The sequence below is a fragment of the Ooceraea biroi genome, chromosome 11, assembly GCF_003672135.1.
Source record: "Ooceraea biroi isolate clonal line C1 chromosome 11, Obir_v5.4, whole genome shotgun sequence".
Taxonomy (NCBI): domain Eukaryota; kingdom Metazoa; phylum Arthropoda; class Insecta; order Hymenoptera; family Formicidae; genus Ooceraea; species Ooceraea biroi.
The window spans coordinates 12,414,157-12,426,025 of record NC_039516.1 but is presented as its reverse complement, the minus strand read 5'-3'; the positions used below and the strand labels follow the sequence as shown (position 1 = coordinate 12,426,025).

General features: G+C 42.5%; 2 protein-coding genes across 5 annotated transcripts in view; one reads left to right on the top strand and one right to left on the bottom strand.

Moving 5' to 3' along the window:
* LOC105275287 (dedicator of cytokinesis protein 3) overlaps positions 1-9,575 on the bottom strand; it is a 49,105-nt gene extending 39,530 nt beyond the window's left edge. For 2 of the 4 annotated variants that reach the window (XM_011332022.3, XM_026973886.1), the window contains exons 1-4: positions 8,584-9,575; positions 2,082-2,165; positions 1,230-1,423; positions 496-644 (exon numbers count right to left, since the gene is read on the bottom strand). In XM_011332022.3, coding sequence (XP_011330324.1) covers positions 496-644; positions 1,230-1,423; positions 2,082-2,165; positions 8,584-8,620 — 464 coding nt within the window. In that variant the 5' untranslated portion in view covers positions 8,621-9,575. The remainder of the gene's footprint in view (positions 1-495; positions 645-1,229; positions 1,424-2,081; positions 2,166-8,583) is intronic. The other 2 variants (XM_011332023.3, XM_011332021.3) reach the window with 2 other exon arrangements.
* Positions 9,576-9,721: 146 nt separating this feature from the next.
* On the top strand, positions 9,722-11,818 carry LOC105275288. The gene is made up of 2 exons (XM_011332025.3): positions 9,722-10,188; positions 10,347-11,818. The coding sequence occupies exons 1-2, from the start codon at positions 9,862-9,864 to the stop codon at positions 10,629-10,631; spliced, it is 612 nt and encodes a 203-aa protein (XP_011330327.1). The 5' UTR covers positions 9,722-9,861; the 3' UTR covers positions 10,632-11,818.
* The last annotated feature ends 51 nt before the right edge of the window (positions 11,819-11,869 follow it).

Genomic DNA, 11,869 nt, shown 5'->3' with positions numbered 1-11,869 from the left:
TTTCTCTGATCGAACGAAAGAAACTATTTTATATATATATATTTATATATATATATATATATATATATATATATATATATATAGGAATAATTTAACTGAAATCTTTTCACGTGAGAAGGATGTATCCTAAATTATAGACGTATAAATTGAATTCTTCTCGTTTAATTGTAATTTGGTCATTTGGATAAAAATTGATGTATTCCCAAGCTAATGGCAATAATATACGCGTTAAATATTACGCATGTCTTGTTTATATAACGTGAGGCTTTTCGAAAATAAATGATCTCTTTCAAATAAATTTCAAGATGTATCGTTATTGATGTGCAATCGTTAGAGCCAACTCGCATAAATTGACGAAGAAACTTTGCCATTAATAGAGAGCTAGTTCGTAGAAGAACAACTATGACGAGAAAAATAGAAAACTAAATAGTTTTCGATCTTGCAACACGTGCTGTGAATTTAGCGGTACAGAAGATGTGTTTTTTTCCGACTTACCGATTCCCCCAATCCACTTTATTGATTATTCGCAGCTTCAGCTCCCGCGTCTGATCGGTGGTGAGGGTGCCAGCCAAAAGTTGTCGTCGCCATTCCAGCAGTTCCCGCATCACTTTGCGCAACGCGTTGAATTTGTACTCCTCACGCTCCTGCAGTACAAGCAACGACGGAACATCACGTTTCTATTCATCACGCAATTCTTCATGCAAATCCTCGAAAATGCAAGAGAACCTATGTCCCATGAGATCAATCTTTTACGTTTTCTCAAACGATCTTGTACAATGAGCAACAGGAAATTATTTTGAAAAACTTTATAATGAGGAAGATGCAAGGACTTCTTTTTATAGGAGAAAGATATTTGATCTCTCTTGAAGCATCTAAGAATCGAGCTTCAACAACTTTTTTACAAAAAAAGTCAATATTCTTTTTGATCGCAATGTAGAAAATTATACGAGCAACGTAAATTCGTTGAAATATCAAGATGTTAATTTAGAATCTTCATTAGTAGTCCGAAATGCAATCTCGAGTATGATAATGCACTGAGTTTGAAATGAACGAGGGAATGAAAATGAAGAACGGACGCAGATTTACGGTCACAATTTTCTCTCCACCGATCGCATTTTTAATAACGGTAAAAATATTCTCTTAACCGTGGCACAAAGGCAGATTTTTCTCGCGGGAAGAAAGTGTAATGAGGAGGAAGAGGAACGAAGTGCACGATGAAGTGTACTCACCACGTACAACCTCTTCCAGATGCTGCCCCATTCGCGCAGGACCAGGGTGACTTCGCGGACCACCGGGTCCTCCAGCGGTATGACGGACTCGAACAGGCCCTCATTGTCAATTTTGCAGGGCTTCAGATGCACGTAGGAACTCGGGAAAATCCCTTTCACCGCGCGATTTTTCGTCGAGAATCCTCTGTACCAGCCTGGAATCACGTAGACAATCAAGTTTTATTGTTATGATTCCGCAATCACAACAATCCGCAATTATATTCGTTCAGAAAATAAAGCCAAAGGTAAAGATCGATATTAACATAAATGAAATCTTGGAATAATGCCGAGTTGCAAACTAAACGTAGTTATCACATTAATAGATCCACGAAATAATAATTTTCTATTTCTGCAATTAGTTCGCACTGAGAACTGAAACTGTTAATGCAATAATCTCGTTTAGGCAACGCATGTAACAATACTGCAAGAATTTGTTAACAAGCTTCTGCTATGCGGCGATTAATTAATTAATGCATATTATTCATTTGGATCATCGAATCTCACAACATGCTAAATTTTATCATTATGAATGTAGCAGTCAATTATGCCTACTATGTTTATTTGATTCTCGTGCCTAGAATTTTCTCTCTTTGTTACTTCATTACTCAAGTCTATATTATTCCCCGTATGATTTGATTGAGGATGCGTGATTATCCTATATCATCACGTTTCCTGATGACTTCATCACTTCCCGCAACATAGACATGTACGGATGAGCGTGATATTGAAAGTCGCTGACATCTCGATTATCCGACCAATTGAAAGGCAGAGAAAGACAGAAAGAGAAGAACAAGATCGTCTCAAATTACGTACCTGCGCATTCTTCCAGGATCTGAACGGTTTCTCCGATTTCCAGAGGCAACCCATAGCGCGTGTCCCCTCGCCAGTTATACACAGCTGTAAAAAAGAGCATACTATATTGCTACTGTTATCTGTGAGCCGGCACATGGCGGTGTGCACGACACGGTGATATTTTCAACGAGCGCTCGCCGCCGTCATTCATCGGCTAACTGGATCTCGTTATGTCGTCCGTGTAAAATGATGCGCTAGCTGATAAATGTTAACAGCGCACGTTTACGTAGGAAGCGGCGCAATCGCGTTTATCCGGATCTGCGTCTGACTACAGACCAGAATATTCCCACGATCATCTTCAACGGCGTACAATCGCATTAAAACAAAAAATTAAATTTACGATAGCATGGAGATTGATGCTGCGATTTGGTCACCGAGATACAATCAGAATACAACAGGCAGCGTTTTGGTTAATCAAGTCTCAATTTCCAAATCGCAATCTCAACTTCCAACGCGTAGGCTGATGCGCTGAACAGCTGAATAACTGAACGAGTTGAAGACAGTGTACGAATGTGATGTAATTATATAATCTAATATTGAGCTCTATATTATTGAGCTCGATGCGATCATGTGTTGGCAAGCACAACATATCGCTGACTGAAGATAAGATCGTATCAATGATTTTTCTAGAGATACGAGATAGTATCTGGCAAATGCTTTATATCTTCATGGAACCTCTGCGTATGTCGCGCGTTTGGTTCACGCTGTTTGGTAGCTACTAAAATTAAACGTATTGCTTGTAGCAACAGTAGTTCATCGTTGATCGCATATACAGATCGGGATAACGCATCTTCATGATCGGTACCACGAACCTCTTTCCTGGAATTGTCAGTCCCGATAAGCCGACTCCGGGGCACCGGATACGCGTAACGATGCACGTATGACGAGCCAGCTTCCGGTCCTCTCTCGCGGCTGTCGGAGAAATGTACGCGAGATGCATCTCAATGAGCGGTGCGTCTCTCTCTCTCTCTCTTTCTCTCTCTCGTTCTCTCGCTTCCTCCTCGCCTCCGCTTGTATCCGCTTCTCTTTTTCGCTTTCTTTCTTCGACTCTCTCTTTCTGCGTTTTCTCGTGGGCATGTTTTGTGAGTTTACATATGCGTAGGTCTACAGGGTGTGTCGGGAAAGCGGCAAATACTTTCGAATCGATATGTGTATGCAGTGAAAATTCAAATACGTCTTTCTATTTATTTTAACACAGAAACGCAGAAAAAGTAGTTTTACAGCGCGCTCGGTTCAGCAAATTTCTTCGTGCTCCCAGTAATATCTTGGTCGAGATTAATTGGCAGAGTACATTGAAGTTGTCGAAGTATTGCGAGACAACTCTGAAAATTTCTCGTTACACGAGTTTCCGCCACAGTGGGACTTGCTTGAAATTCCGAGAAGTAGTCCCACGGCAATTTAATAGCGTGTCGCGCTTATTAACGTCGCCCTAATAATCTAATAATCAATATTATGAGATTAACAGGGAAGTGTTCGCGTCTCGATTGTCGGAATTAAAAACTCGCGAGTTACGTCAAGGACAGGATGTCGCCACTCACCATTTTTGGGACATCCTGTACACGTTAACTGGCATTACAGCGAGCATTTGCTCGCCCACTGGGTCGTCCATGAGCGACGCGTAGGATAGTGTGGCACAATTTTCGACGCCGCACGTCGCTGGACCGCTGTGAATTTGGCCATTTTCCGTTTTCGCAGCTAGGTGGAGCGCGAGTAAGCCGCATGCAACGACACGCGGAACGTTCGCGTTCATTCACAGGAAGCGCGCGTGATCGATCGCCACACGCATCATGAAATTTTGGTGAAACGACATGCACGCCCGTAAAAGCGAATAGTCGCGCGTGATATCGCGTCTGCCTGTCTGCTACTATATAAAATTCACGAGAGAACCGACACCGAATTTAACAGTATCGAAATTCACTTAAAAGTAACGCAACAATTGATAAACGAGTTACGAGATAAACTGATAAACTAAAATCCTTGTGATAATAAATTTCGTAAAATTGGAGAAACAAATTTGAATTTGCAATTTGTAGAAGAAATAAGAAAGAGATACATGTTATGCAATTCACGAATTCGTGACAAAAGGATTGAAATTTCAATCCAATTTAAACTGCGTTGCTTTATTAACACAATAGATAATATTATTTATACTTTTACCTAAAAATTTCATCAACAAACGAGAAGAATGTTGTTACAAATACTTTACGGTTTGCGGAATCGCGATGATGTAAAAATCTCCATAAATCAATGGCTCGGAAAACTGTGAGTAAGTCTAGTCGACTTTTTTTCCGAGCAATAACAATGAGGTATTTTGCAGTAATCGGCAAAGGACCACGACAATACGCTGCCACATGTTTGCTGCGAGAGAGACAACCCGATCAATAGAATGTCACTTATACGCGGAATGTTTTGCGTCACCGGATGGCAGACAGACCATTCCGCACAGTCTCGTCTCTCTTTCTCTTCACTGGCCTTAATAGAATATTTTCCCGCATAACAAAGACAGAGACCAGCTATCGTACAAGTCTTCTTTATGGATACTTTTTCCATGGATAGCTCTAACTTTGCATTCGCAATTATGCATTGAATCACAAATTCATGAGTCGCATTAATTTGTGTTTCTGCAATTTTGCGTTTCTCTCATAAAAGTTTTCTAAAGAAATCTTGTATAAGATTAATCTTGCTAAAATTTATATAAGAACAAGAAGAAAAAAGAGAATAAATGTAGTCGCATTTAGGAATAAATGTAAAGAGTCTTTGTATAGAAAAATAAGCCAAATTTCCTAGAGAACTTTGCTGCAACATGAGTTTATCTTTAAACTTTTTACGTCTATCGACTTCTGTAGAATGATAAAAAATACGAAATTATCTAAATATTCCAAAATTGTGCTACACAAAAGAATTCCATACTCAGCGCGCCACGAACAAAGGACGGACCGCGAAGCGTTCGCGTCGCGCACGGCTTTCTCCCATGGCTTTTCCCGGGGAATTAAATCGATAACTCCCTTTCTCGGCCGTACGAAACATTCGCGACCGAGGGGAACCGCAGGCACAGGTCTGGCAGCCTTTCCTGCCGTTCCTTCCCCGAATTTTCCGACCTTCCTGCGACCCTACGCTTTCCTCCGCTCGGAGCGTCGATGGTGAGTCGCCCTTACTTCAATTTATGTACTCTCTCGAATAAAAGTTTTATGTGCATCCACTTTGAGTGATGAAAATACAGAGAAAGATACAACAGAAAAAAATCATTAGCTTAAATTAATTAATTAATATTATAAAACTACCTGCAGTTATACAAAAATATGTGGAATATTCTAAAGGAAAAATATCACATACACACGTTAATGATTTATACATCAGGAATGAGATTGCATACGTAAATAATAAAAAGTGATGATGGTAAATAATAATGACAGAAGGTAGATTTAAAGGAGGGAGTCATTAGTGCTCCCACTAGTACACGCACACACGTGGTGAAGTCACACGTGCGGAGCCGGCAATGGACATCAATAATGCCGTAATGCTAGGTAGGGTGCAACAGTTCGGGAGGGTCGCAAAATGAAGACATAAACAATGACATCTGAAATCATAATGCCTCCTGGACCCTCGTGACAGAACTTCCGTTTTTTTTCACATGTATCTCTCTCGATAAAAATTTCTCAAAGCCCATACATGCAACGAACACCTAACGAAACACAAATTGAAAATCCGTGTTACGTGAAATTTATAAAAATTAAATAATTTTTCATAGAAATTGAAAAAATATGTGTTTATATGTTACATATTAATTGTTTTTGTCTTCTTAGTTGTTATTATATCAAACTCCTGAATTTTTCAAAATTCAACGAGAAGAAATGCGACAAAATTCTCGCAATTGAAAACGCCATCACGACTATTTTCGCCACGAGTCAGAGAAGTACTCACAGAAGAGAACCGCACGTTTTTCGGAACGGAAACGCCGCTTTATGCGCGACCATAAAATGTCAAAAGCGTCGGTGGCATATCCACGACATATAGTACATGCCGGTTAAATTACCGAGTGCTTTTTTGCAGACATAAAATGTGGTTAACAAACGGCGAAGGCGCGTCGGCAGGAAGTGCACCGATAACGTCACTCATCGCGAGATAGGCGATACTAATATTAACATTTATGTGACTGATTACGACTAGTTCCGAAAGTTACATCGCATTGCAGTATCCTGCCGATAGACGTAAAATTTTGTGACATAATAATTCTCACGTGACATGAACATGAACGACATCAACATGAAAATCAAATCTCTCACGGAATTTATTTCGAAATTTTCAAACTATCTAAATTTAGCTTTTATCGATAATCGAGAAGTAAATTTGGCTTTTAACGCTTAGAGTTAGAGTAATGGGGTTCGGTAATGGCAGCAATAACGTATCTGCAGACTTGTTACATGTATAAGAGACTGAAAGAGAAAGGGAGAAAGAGAGAGAGGACATATAGTTACGGTTCTACATCTACAACGACTGCTAAAAAGAAACGATGCATAGGGGCATGACCGCGTGAATAGTGCCGTACATTGGTAGATTGAAAGATTGTGCTTTAATCGCGCGCTTACATGCATACTTAGTCTCCGCGCGAGTCTGCAATCGCACGGTCCAGGAAAATCCCGGAAGCCATCGCGCGATCGACAAAAAGTCCACGCGAAACATTTTGCCCGACGTTGCAAATTAAAAACTTGCCGCAGAAAGGCAAATCCCGATTAAAGTTGCGAACAAAAAGAATTTAATTCGGGACGTAATTACGTAGCCATTCGCGGTGCGAATGAAAAAGTTATGAAAGCTAGTCTTCGGTCATAGCTGCGGATAGAGTAAACGGTGATATCTCCGAGAGATTATTTTGACTGTTTGTAAAACCTTCCAAATACTATGCGTACTGTATTATTTTCCTAGACGCATTGACATTATTTTTTCAGATATAATCTATCGTTTATCGAAGCTTGTCGAAGCTGCGTCTAACAAAATACGTAAATAAATACATCTTTATCAGATAAATGAGACTCAATGAACAAGAAAGGACTAAGGAATCGATCATCTATCTTTTCTCACTTCCGACTTACGACTATTTATCGGATTAGAGTCGCTTGCACTGCTTGGAGTAGATTGAGCCAATGAAGGCGCGCTAACGACCTTAAACGAACGCCAGGGCAGATTAACGGCAGCGTTAATTAGTCGCGAAAAAATTCTGAACAGACAATGCCGCTCTGTAAATTGATTCTGATTCCGAAGAATTCTCTCTTTTCGCACTTTTCGCCGCGTCAGAAATCCTCGCGGCAACTTAACGCGGCTAATCATCGTTGCACGTTGGCATTCCAGCGATCAAATTCCATTTAATACCACAACGTTGCTACTCTGTGTCAAGACGTCTCGCGAATCGTGATAAACTGCAGACGCTACCGCAATCTGTTATCGAGAAATGTTCTTTTCCTCTGTTCTCTTGCGCTTGTTTCCCACAGATCGCAAAAATCGCATTATCCACACATGTTTATTACGTCAAACATAGTGGATTGCGCGTGTACTTTGAGTAAAATTGTAATTAAAGATGATTTTCAAACGACAGACGATAACGTGGTATAAATCGCCCCTCTCCCTTTCTTTCTTTTGCTTTATAACTCAGATTTTTACGAGTTCTCGTTTCAGAAATTTCGTGCTCTAGTATTTGTCTCATATTCCGTGATTTCTTTATCTGTGACAACGAAAACACAATAATTGACGTGAGTCACGTTCTCCTATATCTATGGTACACAAAAAATTCATCGAGATTAAATCGACCCCGACTCCTAGTGCAACCACTGCTAATGCGCGAGCAAGGTCAACGCCGGCGGCGTCACGCGATGCAAGACATAAAGGAATATTATCAGAAAGGACTGTCGTACATTAGTTTCCAAATCCCGTTATCGCTAAGCGCCTCTTTACTGATTTCGGACTGCATGTTATCGCGACATAGTCGAGGATAAGAATGCAGGAGGAAATCGCCACTCGTAAGAATATCATGAGAACAAGACGCGAAATCCGAGGCCCGGACGAGTCGGCTCCGGCTTATCAAGCGCGGACTTTACTACTCGCGCGCACGATCAATGCATGAATGGAGCACACGTAGAGCACCCACACGCACGTATGCACATATGCACGCATACGCACACGCCGCCGGCGAGCGAGGGAACGCGCATCCATCGCGAGGATCTGGCAGACGCTCCTCTCTTTCAATCTGTCCGCTTCGCGCGAGATCGCCCACAATTGAGCCCCCCCTCTCCCAAAAAAAGAATTACATTCAAGCATCGCGACTGAATTACAATTGAGCGAGCGATTTTCCACGCGGAACGCGAAATCGCGCGGGCGCCGCGAATTTGACAGCTCTGAAATGAGCGGCGAATGCGAGCGAGTCGCCGGACGGGGAGGGCAGCGGGAGATAGGAGAGCGCGCCGATAAAACTCACCGACGCCGTACTTCGTGGTCTTCGTCGTCGTCCACATCTCGAGGGCCGACGGTGACGCCGACGACGTCGCACCGCCGATAACTACATGCCCCTTCGGCGCGTTCTAGTATCGTGGGCGCGCGCGGACGTGTCACACTGGTTGCGCGCGTGACAAGCACGACGACGACGACGATTTACCGTATCACGAGGAACTTGAAAACACAAACATTGGGTGTGTTTGACCGCACGAGTGCCGCACACTGCGCCGTCACGATCACAACGACGACAGCCCACAGTACCAAACAACGTTGCCGGCACTGACCAAGAGCCACGGCCGACTGGCGGCAACGCTGCCACGTTCTTCCACTAGGGTCGCGGCGGAGAGAAAAGGCGGCGACGGTCACGTGGTCTCCCCGCGAATTACGAATTACGAGAATCGTACTTGGCGCAATATTATCGACGATATATGAATTTTGACACCGACGAGGAATTATTAAAGACTGATAGCCATAGTTGGGAATTGGCGTGAGTACTTCTGCAGCCCGGAAGGTCAAAGTAATAACGTCAAAACTCTTTAATAATCACCGAGCCTAGATCCCAAAAAAGATTACGTCAATTCCAATATGGCTGTCGGTTTTTAAAACTATCGAAAAGTACAAAAAACTTTAAGAAAATTAAAATTTATAAGAATTGTATGACTGATTTTGAATAAGCTTCATATCAAAGAGAGTTTAAGAGATAAGTTAAGAAATAATCGCTCAGATTACGAAGAATCTTAAAGAAGTAGAAATAAAACTTACCATTATGTGTGGAATTTACGTTGTAGCGCCCAGCACATCTGCATTACCCCGTACATTCGCTCTTTCTGCATCAGTTCCGCAACCTTTTCCACTGTTTTACCTCGATGGATGTCTACCTTGACTCGGAATGTGGCATCGTTCTGCTTTCTTCCAACGAATTTCCATATAATTATTGATCAATCGTCCAGCGATCGTTTCGCACGTACCCTTCGAAAAATCAACTGACGGACATTTTGGCGATTGCGCATCGAGGCAGCCAATCAGAAGACCCTCCGAGTCCCAGAACCCCATAGAAATGCTATGGGAGTTTCCCCTCTAGTTGTCACCGAGGTCGGCCGAGAGAAATTAGCACGAGGACGGTTACCAACGGTCGCGATCGCACCGTGTCCGTTTCGGTTCCATCATTTCGGTCGGTTTCGGTGGTGACACCCTCTCGTGAGGTCGCTGACGACAAGGTCGAGCAAGATATCCAGTGTCAAGTGTCGCGGCGACGAGGAAGATGCGACCAGATTCGCGCAGCGTGTCGTTCACGTTCCACCGGGAAGTACTGGGCCCGCGGAACTCGCCGGAGATGGTGCGTGGCACGCGTAACCTGCGGCAGCGTCTACAGGACCGATTCGACAAGGAACGCGGATCGGCCGGCGACGACGTGAAATCGGCGAAGTCGAAAACATCGAAGACGCTGAAGGAATCTGCCGACCGTGCCTGGAACAACATCAGCCTCGGCAACGTATCCGCAGACTCGAGACGAGCGCTGCGAAACGGTGCCGAGAAACTGTCCAGGACGATATCGTCGGTGCGCACTACATTCGGCACGATATCTCAGGTAAGGATACCCGGGAGGTACGATCAGGATGTTTTATAAAGTCGCCAATACGTTCATTTTGTTCTCCTGCGATTATTCGCGAAAAAGTAGATCACTTTCTCAAAAGAAATACTTCTGAAAGAATCACGTCGCTTATTGATTTCTTTTTATATTTGTAGAAATTCAGGAGTTCCACACGTAGACGCCAGCGATTAGAAGAACAACAGTCACCAGGCGCCTGCAAGATGCAGACACCACAGACTCGCTCTCGTCAGCTGCTGGGCCGTACCCCGACAAAGCTGTACAGCCCGTTTGGCATCGAGACGCCGAGACACGCCTGGGGCAAGGAGAACGATGCCAACGCGACACCGGTGCACGCCTCGTCGCCAGAATGCAACACGCGTTACATACACTGCAGGCCATTCCGTTTCGCGAGAGTGAAGGGATTCTCCGTGTTGAGATAAAAGATGCAAGTGGATCATCTCCTCGAGAATAGTTCAGGACTCGACCAGGTTCTGGATCTGGAATCTCTATAATCTTGAGGAGGGCCTCTCTACTCAGCAAGTTGATCTCTTCATTTCCTAGCAAACGCAGTCAGAATTGCGTGCCTTGTGCAACGATACTTGTATCGAGTAATAATTTATTTGCGTTTGATCTCGCGGCGGTGTCATCATTAAGCTGGGCGATAATCTTTTATACAACTAGTACTTGTAGACGTGCTAGTGCAACTTTCAACGATACTCATCATTCCATCGCTTGTTTCGCGCATGTATTTGTATCGTAAGCCTCCATTTCTACTCTCTTTTATACATATTTATATACATATATATGCATTTGCATCCACGGCGATAATGTTTGCGAGACAACGGGGCCAATGCTTGCGTTCGGCCGTACTTTGAGACGCCAAAAGTCAAAGTAAAAGGGAGAGCATTTTGAAAATGTTTGCGCGGAATGTTAAACGCATATCAATTACGCAACTTGAAGAGATTTCTATCCTTATTTCGTTTTTTCATCTGGGACCTGTACAAGAAGAGTAATTTCTTAAAGAAATCTTTTATATAATACGCACAAAAATGGTGTTTTAAATTTGTTGTATCATAAACTGAGGATACTTTTACACCAAGGGTGGTCCGCTCATAGTCCATTCTTTTCATTCAATGAGATGATCTTAAGTATATCTTTTGGGTACTAATACAGCCATCCGATTGGCTAACAAATATCTCAAGATCATATTTAAGACAATTCTAATGTAAAAGCGGACTATGGACAGCGTCTTAAGATTGTTGTAACGATGCTTGTTTGAAAGGATAGACGGGAATATAGCCACGCACTTGTAATTCTCAGGATAAAGCGCACAATTGTTTGACATTAGATTTCAGCTAGATTTGCATTTCGTCCATTTCTTGCTATCTTTTCCAACGAGATTGCTGTAAAATATCCTTGGTTCATGCATTGTCGATATATATATATATATATATATATATTTATTTGTATTTTAGTAGCGACTCTTAAAACCACGAACTATTGTTCTAACAATGAAAATCTGACAACTCCGAAACACGGCCTCGAGGGACGTAGCCCTGCTCTCAAGCTACCACATATCTAACCCTGATTTATTTATTGGCACATAATAAAATCTTTTATATCGAAAAACATATTCTGCCTTTTTTTCAAATACAATGTTTCATCCCAGAGCCCTCTA